The following is an 8,667-nucleotide window of genomic DNA, read 5'->3' on the forward strand; positions in this document are numbered from 1 at the left end:
GGAGGATGCAGGAGGGGGAGGATGCAGGAGGGGGAGGATGCAGGAGGAGGAGGATGCTGGAGGGGGAGGATGCTGGAGGCGGAAGATGTTGGAGCTGGAGGACGCCGAGCTCTCCCGCATCTCCCCCTCTCATCCCGCTCGCCCACGGCCTTCCCACTTTCCCAGCAGCAAAGCCCGGCTTGCAGCTGACCTAGATACGGCCGGGAGCTCTCACGCCCCTTCCCACCCCGCTCCCAGCGCTCCCGGCTCCCTCCTGGTCCCGCTGGGCGCTGCCGGACGAGTGGTGCTGAGCGGGGAAAATCAGCCTGGTTCTGTGCCACCCCCCGTCCTTGTCCCCGCTGCCCCCCGCCCTCGCTGCTGTCGGGGTGCCCCGGGGGTGCCCCGTGGGTGCCCCGGGGATGCTCCGGGGGTGCCCCGGGGGTGCCCGCGGGGTCCGTGGCCTCCCCTGCCCCGGCCGCCTCCTCCTCCCCTCGCCAATCCGTGCGCGGAGCCGCAGATTATCAGATTTGCCATAATACTCTTATTTCAGCTTTCTTCGGCCATTCCCGGAGCAATCCCAGCCCCCGGCGCGGATCCCCATTCCCAGGGTGGGTCGCGATGGGAATTTGGATCTCCTGTGCCGCCTCCTTCCTCCTCCTCCTCCTCCTCCTCCGCTCCCACGGCACCAAAACCCTCCAGAAACTGGGATGGGGCACCTGGAATTTCTCCCGGTCCCTGTGGGATTGGGAGGGGCCGGTCCCTCTCTGTTGGTCCCAGTGCAATCGGTGCAACATTTTAGAGGGACTGGGGAGATTTCCCTGTTTTCCGAGCACGCAGATCCCGGGAGAGCCGGGAGGAGGGGGAGTGAGGGAGAACAAGCCCAGACTGAGACATTTTTGAGGGAAAATACCATTTTTATACATTTACAATCTTAATCTTGCTAATTAACCCCCGGCCCAGGACAAACCCGCACTCACCATTAATTTGATCCTGGGACAGAAACTTTGCCTGGAGCAGGAAGGGGAGGAAAGAGGAGAGAGAAAAAAACCAAACAGCTTTAAAATCTGATTTAGGGGCGCAGAGAGAAGGGTCGGCTCCGCCCGCAGCGCGTCACTCACCATGATTTTGGGGGCGATCCGCGGGGTTTAGGGCTCCTGGCAGGAGCGGAGGCGGCTGCTGCCACTTCTGCGGTTGATTAAGGGCTAAAGTCCGGCAGCCCCGGGCGGAGGCGGCCGGGCTGTAATAAATACCCGCTGCCATGGCTACGGGGCCTGAGCCTGCTGCTCCCAGCGCAGCTCCTGCTCCTCCCGGGAAAAGGGATCTTCCCGAGCCTCGGGATGGGGCTTTGGGGTTGTTTGGGGCCGCGCTGCTTGGGCACAGCTTTGGTAATCCCAAAGAGCCACACTGAGCTTTGCTGCCGGGAGAGGAGGAAAATCCAGCCCCGCTGGAATTTTCTGGGGCCTCTGGGGAAGGGTGAGGGGGATTTATGGATCTTCAGGAGGGTTTGTAGGGGATGGAGGTCGGGATGTGCCCCTGAAATACTCACGGACAGGTGGAGAAGGTTTAAAAGCTCTCTGAGGTTTTATTTATTAGGATTGAATACCCAGAGGGGGATGAAGCACCTGGAGCCAGGTGCGGTGGACAGCCAGACCCACGGACAAAATATTTACTGGCCACACACGGACTGGACCCTTCCCAGTGACCATCTAAGGTCCCTAAACCCGCTGGGATGGAGCTGCTCCCTCCAGCGCTTCCCGTGAGTCACCGAGCTTCTCCCACGTTTTTATTCCGTGTTTCCCTGGGAGCTTTCCTCCTTCCCCCGCCGGGGCTGCGTCACGCGAGCTCTGACAGGGATTGTTCAGAGCTGGCGGGTCCCGGGGATGCAGCGGGAGCTGCGGGAGCTCCATCCCCGCGGCTGGAGAAGGGGGAGCTGCCCAGGCATCACCCCCTCCCTGATGCTCCTTTTGGGCCGCGTTTTTGAGGAATTCTGAGGAATTCTCCTGTCTGAGCGAGAGCTGGAGGTGCTGCTGCACCGACCCTTGAAATTCACTCCCTGCCTGATGGATTTTGGGGCCGTTTGTGAGGAATCCTGAGGAATTCTCATCTTTTGAGCAAGAGCTGAAGGTGCTGCTGCACAGATCCCTGGATTCAGCCCCTGCCTGATGGATTTGGGGCCGTTTCTGGGGAATTGGCGTCTCCTACCCCGTTCCTGTGCGGGGCAGCGCGGGACCAGCCCCGCGAGGCTCCCTGGGCTGCAGGGAGCAGCTCCGAGCGCGGATCCCTGCCCGTGGGAGGAGCAGCTCCGGCTCCGTGCCGGGAAACCACTCCCATTCCAGGCCGGGATGATGATGGGAATGTCGGGACTCAGCAGGAGCCAGGAGGGATTTGGTGACCTGAGGCAGTCCAGCGCGGAGCTGGGCTGTGGAATCGGGAGGGCAAACCCAGGGAAAGCCACCGTGTTAAATTAACCCTGGCTTTTTTGGGAACCCCGTCCGTGGCCCGGAGTCATGACACAGCAGCTACCGCTGGTCAGGAATTTATTCGAAATACATCAATCTACATTAGAAAAACTAGAGTTCTATTGCCCCCCTCCCCTCCCCTTTCCAAACCCCTCTCAAATATCAAAACTCAGAAGCTCTCCCTGGCCGCGTGGAGGTTGCTCATGTGCAGCGTGTAGAAGGCCCAGGGCTCGGGGATGTAGATCACGCCGGGATATTTCTTCCTGAGGATTTTGTCATTCCAGAGCCACCCCACCCAGCCCGCGATGAGGAGCAGGGCGATGATGAAGGAGTAGAAGAGGAAGAGCCCGTTGCTGTCCAGCACCAGCCCCTTCCGCTTCTGGTGCATCACCAAAGCCATCATGGCGAAGAAGGTGAAGATGTAGAGGATGAAGATCTGGCCCTCTGTCACCAGGTACCTGCCGAGGAAAAGCACCTCTGGTGACCCCGGGGGAGCAGGGAGAGCAGCATTTCCAGCTTCCCTGGGATCTGCTCCTCATCCCGACAAAGCTGTGCTGCTTCCTCTCCCTGATTTATTTTCACATTCCTTATCAGGAACTGAAGACCTGAGCTGTGGCCTTGGGAAGAGCATGGATACAGGGAAGCATTCCCAGATGGGAGAAGCTGCTGGGCTCAGTTTGTGGCTGGGATGCTCCAAGGCAGAGCCAGAGCCGGATTCAGGCTCCAATTTGGGGATCTTGTGCTCATTTAGCCCCAAATCCACTGCTGGGGAATGGAAAATCCACTCCACTTCCAGCTGTCTTTAAAGTCAAGGATGGATGTTGTCCTAAAAATACCGTCTGGGAGAAGGGCTCTGACTCCTCCTGGAGCCAGAATTCCAGGGGGAAGGGATTTGCTTTGGATATGAGGTGTGTCCAGGTGCTCTTTAAAAAGCAGCATCACAAATCCTTCCCGGAGTGGGGAATTCCCCCTTGCTCTGCCCTGCCTGGGAGGCAGCAAGGGAAGGAGGAATTGCACTCCTGGCTCTCCAACCCCACAGAGATCCACCTTGATCCATCCAAAGGAAGTGCAGGGGAGCTGACCAAATCACCCGGCTGATTCTGAGTCTCCCAAAGGAATTTCCTGTGGGAAAGCTGCCTCAGCAGGGGGTAGAGGCTGCTGGAAATGGGAAATGGGAACTGGATCAGCCTCGCTCCTGAGGCCACGGCAGAGAGAGAGGAGGCAGCGCCTGAGCACCCCCAGGGAGCTGCCAGGGGCGTCCCCACTGCCCCCGACCCGCTGGGACAAGTGGGAGCACTGCAGGCACCTGGGGACCACCCCAAAACCGCCACGGAACGGCCCGAGAGCAGAGCCGGCACTGCAGTGGGGCCAGCAACAGCAGCTGTGGCTGCAGGAACCCCCAGACATGGACAGGAATCTGGCTGGGTGGCCCTGGATTGTCCTGGGTGGCCCTGGGGTTGTCCTGGTGACCCTGGATTGTCCTGGGTGGCCCTGGATTGTCCTGGGTGGCCCTGGCTCTGTCCTGGGTGGCCCTGGATTGTCCTGGGTGGCCCTGGCGCTGTCCTGGGTGGCTCTGGGGCTGTCCTGGGTGGCCCTGGCGCTGTCCTGGGTGGCCCTGGCTCTGTCCTGGGTGGCCCTGGCTCTGTCCCAGCTTCCAGAGATTGAAGTGGCTACAAATTTCCATAAGGTTTAATTTGATTTTCCAGCCCTGCAGAGCCCTGGGGAACCCTGGGGAATGGAGAAGCTCTCCTGGGGGTATTCCCAGGATACTCCTGGCTGTCCCTGGGGGGTTCCCTCCTCACGCAGAGGGGACAGGAGCCACTCACCAGTAGTAGAGGCTGCTGGGCCCCATGAGGAGCACGGCAGCCACGGGCATCCTGCTCTGCTCTGCCACGGGGGTGAAGCAGCCGGTGAAATAGATGAAGAGGATCAGGAAAAACGGGATGTACCTGCAAGGATCAACAATTCCCAGCGCTGGGGGGAGCCTGGAATGGGGTTGAACCCCCCCCCCAAATCCAACCCACACGCAGAGCAACTCCTGTGCTGAGCCTGGGGAGTCATCTGGGGATGGAGCAGCAGGGGAATCTCGTGCTCTGAGACACAAAGGGCCTGCTGAGGGCTGCCTCTGTCCTGGCTGCTCCCAGTGCTCCTGCAGATCAGGAGAACTCCCAGGCTCCGGCAGGAAAAGCCCCAGTTTGCTGATCAGGGCAAATGCTGGGCTCCAGTGCTACCCTGAACAATTCCAGTTTTTCCCTTCCCTGGCTCTGGGAGCCCCATGCTGGGTCCTGCAGGACAGCAGGACATGGAGCAAAACCCCCCCGAGCCCTTTTTTCCTTTAGAACAACGGGGTTTCTCCCTTCACAGCACTCGAGGAACAGCAAGGCAGCCAGGAAAGCCTGATGGGGAGAGACTTCCCTGTGCTCTGAGCAGCCCTGGGATTTCCTGGCAGCGGATCAAGGCACAGCCAGGCCTTCCTGGGGTCTCAGGGTGTTTGGGGCACAGCCGGGGGTGGTGGCAGCCAGAGGAACCTTCTCTCCACCTGGACACCCCCTGGAAGGACCAGCTGTTCTCTGGCCCTACAGCTGCCCCATCCCAGAAATATCCCTGACCAGAGGGGATTTTCCAGGGCCCAGATCCACTCTAATCCCCCTGGCCAGTGGAACTTTATCCCCAGCCAGCTTTGGCTCCCGTTTTTCCCCCCTTTAAGCCGTGCTCTGCCCTTCCCCCTGCGCCACCCCAGGCCCTCTGGACTTGCTGGGAACCACTCACCACATGGAGTGCCCCAAATACTCGTCGTAGTAGTAGAGCAGCTCGAAGGAGTCGATCTGCAGCAGGGCACAGGGGTTAAACGTGGGGTTAGCAACGAGCACGGCGATTCCACCTTTCAGCAGCTGCATCCTCCCAGCCCAGCCCAGCCCAGCCCAGCCCAGCCTCTTACCAGGGTCTCAGGCTTGAGGTTCCTGATGATGGGGTTCTCCCTGACGGACAGGTGGTGCTGGTACCCGCTGAAGATGAGCCGGTGGTTCACCGAGTCTCCCACCAGGTGGATGCTGGCGCCCATCACGAAGGTGATGATGCTGACGTAGACCATGGACCTGGGCAGGGTTTTAGGGGACCTCTCGATGAGCTGGAGGCACAGGGAGGGGGTGAGCGGCTGGAGGGGGCAGCGGGGACACGGCAGCCGAGTTTTGGGGCTTTGGTGCCTCTGCCAGAGCACTCAGAGCAGTTTTTTGATCATAAATGAGCAAAACCCATAAATGAGGGAGGAAAGGCCGTGGCTTTCCCAGCTCTGGAGAGGATCGGAAGGTTGGATGTGCCCTCCAGTGGCAGGAGAGCCTCCAGCACACTCTGTCCTCACACTTCCCTCCCCTTCCCGACACTCTGGGATTCTCCAAGTGAACGTTCTGGGGCTCTTTTCACTTTCTTCCCGAGGGAATGGCATTCAGCTCCTACGGGATGAGCTGTTTGACCCCACAGCCAGGAGGAGCTGGGTGCCACAAAACCAGCTGGGGCCACTTTTTGGGCAGCACCTCCAGTCCTGGGCTCTCCCTGCCCCATCCCAGGCTGGCTCAGGGCCTGGGACAAGCCTTGCAACAGGAGCAGGAATTCCAGGAAGCAGCTCCACACTCAGCCTGCAAAGCAGGGAAGCTCTCCCAACCCCAGCTTCAGGGGTTTGGGATTGTCCCAGCATCGGGATCAGCCAGGCCCCCCCGTCCCTAAATCAGCTTTGCAGCCCTCCCCAGGCAGGGAAAAGCTCCTTATTTGTGTTTAATTTTGAGGCTTAACTTTCCCTTTCCCCGTGACTGCGGCACGGACGTCACCGGAGGCCAAGGAGAGCACAAGGTCCTGGAGGGTGGGACACATCCAGGGAAACGCATCCCAAATAACTCCTGGAATTCTTCTGTGGATGAGCCCTTGGTGCTGAGCTCCCAGGCAGCAAACGGAGCCCCCAGCCTGCAGAAATCGCCTGGGAAGGGCCAGCTCCCACATCCTGGCTATTCCCATTTTTCCAGCAGCGTTTAAAGTCTCCCAGAATCTCGGGAGAGAATCGTTTCTGTCTCAGGCCATAATTCAATTCCCAGCTAATGAGGGTTAAAATATATTTATAATTGCTTTCTCCTAAGTGTTTCACAGGGAAAGGTTCCTAATGATCTGACGGAACTTAACCTCATGAATGGTTTATGGGATCCAGAGGTTGGCAGCTGGAGCCAGATAAATTCCAGCTCCAGCCACAATTCCAGTGTCAAAGACCAAGTGTAATTAAGCCCTGAACAATTTAGAAAATCCACTCCACTTCCAGCTGTCTTTGAAGCCAAGGATGGATGTTGTCCTAAAAATATCATTTGGGAGAAGGGCTCTGACTCCTCCTGGAGCCAGAATTCCAGGGGGGAATGATTTGCTTTGGATATGCAGGAAATTGAGGGGTGTCCAGGTGCTCTTTAAAAGGTGGCATCACAAATCCTTCCCGGAGTGGGGAATTCCTCCTCGCTGGCAGGAGTTTGGGAATAAGCAACATCCTAAAAACCTCAGAACCTTTGCAAAACTGGGAATGGGAAAGGCCTGAACATTCCCAGGGTTACCTTCAGCAGCAGGAAGGGTGTGATAACGTTGTAAGCCATGTGGAAATAATCCCCAGCACTGGGCTTGTTCAGAGGAAACCATTCCAGAGGGAGGATAATCTGAGAAGAGAGGGAAGAGCAGGACATCCATGATTACGGGTGAGGGACAGGGAGAGGGAGAACATCTGGATTGCTTGGGAATGGTCAGCTGACTTTCAGGGGGCTGGTAGGGACCAAGCTGGGCAGCTCTTCTTGGAGCAAACTTCCCAAAAACCACCCTCTGGAAGTTTTCACTCCTATCCCTGCCCGGTGCTGGGAAGCTGTGGGGCCAAGGAAGGCATTTGGGATCCTGCAGCTGTGGATCTTCCTGAACCTCCTGCTGGCTTCCAGCTAGAAAAATTCCATTTAAATGGAATGGCCACTTCTGCCTGCTCCAGCTGGAAGCTCTGGGATCCAGGCAAGGAACAGGGAAGGGCAGGAGGAGCCTCCCAGGTCCCTTTCGGTGTGAAAACAAAGGTGTGGAGAGACAACAGGGAACAGGATTCCCAGGAGACTGGGGCTGGCTCGGCCCCAGTGACACCAGAACAGGGTCCCAGCTCCTCCAGGACAGGGACAGCCCTGGGGACCGCCTGGCCCTGTGCCCTCACTCACCATGGCAATGGGGCGCCCGAAATCCAGCACCCAGTTCTGCAGGGTGAAGTAGAACCACAGGTCCAGGTGGAACGGGGACGTCTTGAAGGTGTCCTCAGCCTTCACCGCCCCGTGCCTGGAGGGGACAGAGGGACACGAAGCCATGGAGCAGCTCTGGGAGGAGGCAGAGCTGTTATCCTGTGCTTCCCTGGCTCTGGAATCTGCGGGATAACCAAGCTGAGGAGCAGGCAGGACAGAGGAGCACGGAGCTGTTGCCATCCCTGACCCGTCCCTGTGGGAAGACTCTTCCTGGTCTCTTCAGCAAGGTGAAAAGTGCTGAACGAAGTGCAACTATTTTTAACTTTTGCATGATGAAGCAAAATCCCAACTCCCAGGAGTTGAGCTGAGTGCTAAAAATGCAGCCATGCCCGGTGGAATTCCAGCACCGGGATGCTCGGGATGCACCATCACCTTCAGCTCCTGCCCCGAACATCCTCTGCCTCTGCAGAGGCCGGATCCAACCCCGCTGGAGCCTTTCCATGAAACACCTCTCCAGCACCTTCCCGTCCCTCCAGGAAAAGCGGATCGATCGCTCTCCTGGTGCCGAGACCAGAACGGGATCAGCGGGATGAGCCTCGGGCTTGGGCTGCCTGAGCCATGGTCCAAAGGCCATGGAAGGTGTCCCTGCCCACGGAACGAGAGGATCTTTAGGGTCCCTTCCACCCCAAACCATTCTGGGACGGTTCAATGAACCCTGAGAGCTGGAGGGTGAGGATGGGGTACCCTGGGTGAGCTGGGAATGCTGCGGCTCCCTGGAAGAGGCTGTCAAACCCTGGATCGGCTGGAACAACCCAGGTAAGCCGGGATGTCCTGGACAAAGCCGAGTGGGGGAACCTTGGGGGACTCCGACCCTGGGGATGCCCCGGACCCCGCCGCATCCCGGCCACGGTGGTACCCGGGATGGGGCTGGGCTGTCCTGCGGCCGCGGGGCAGGGTGAGCCGGGGGGAGGAATGGGGTGAGGATCCGCAGGGAATGAGGG

General features: G+C 58.8%; 2 protein-coding genes across 3 annotated transcripts in view; both read right to left on the minus strand.

The window, feature by feature from the left end:
* CALML4 (calmodulin like 4) overlaps window positions 1-1,208 on the minus strand; it is a 3,156-nt gene extending 1,948 nt beyond the window's left edge. The window contains exons 1-2 of the mRNA XM_042039488.1: window positions 1,098-1,208; window positions 957-987 (exon numbers count right to left, since the gene is read on the minus strand). Of these exons, the coding sequence (XP_041895422.1) occupies window positions 957-987; window positions 1,098-1,100 (34 nt within the window). The 5' untranslated portion in view covers window positions 1,101-1,208. The remainder of the gene's footprint in view (window positions 1-956; window positions 988-1,097) is intronic.
* A 1,291-nt stretch (window positions 1,209-2,499) lies between these two features.
* On the minus strand, window positions 2,500-7,953 carry CLN6 (CLN6 transmembrane ER protein). 2 transcript variants are annotated; one of them, XM_042039486.1, is made up of 6 exons: window positions 7,649-7,917; window positions 7,019-7,117; window positions 5,377-5,565; window positions 5,208-5,263; window positions 4,265-4,387; window positions 2,500-2,896 (listed from the first exon to the last, which is right to left on the minus strand). In XM_042039486.1, the coding sequence occupies exons 1-6, from the start codon at window positions 7,904-7,906 to the stop codon at window positions 2,608-2,610; spliced, it is 1,014 nt and encodes a 337-aa protein (XP_041895420.1). In that variant the 5' UTR covers window positions 7,907-7,917; the 3' UTR covers window positions 2,500-2,607. The 2 variants fall into 2 exon arrangements, with proteins under 2 accessions (XP_041895420.1, XP_041895421.1); XM_042039487.1 differs by lacking the exon at window positions 5,208-5,263 and having other exon boundaries at window positions 2,616-2,896; window positions 7,649-7,953.
* Between the last annotated feature and the right edge of the window lie 714 nt (window positions 7,954-8,667).

This window comes from Corvus kubaryi, unplaced genomic scaffold (genome assembly GCF_017639235.1).
Source record: "Corvus kubaryi isolate FWS band 111438036 unplaced genomic scaffold, C.kubaryi_AGA036_p1.0 37394, whole genome shotgun sequence".
NCBI lineage: Eukaryota > Metazoa > Chordata > Aves > Passeriformes > Corvidae > Corvus > Corvus kubaryi.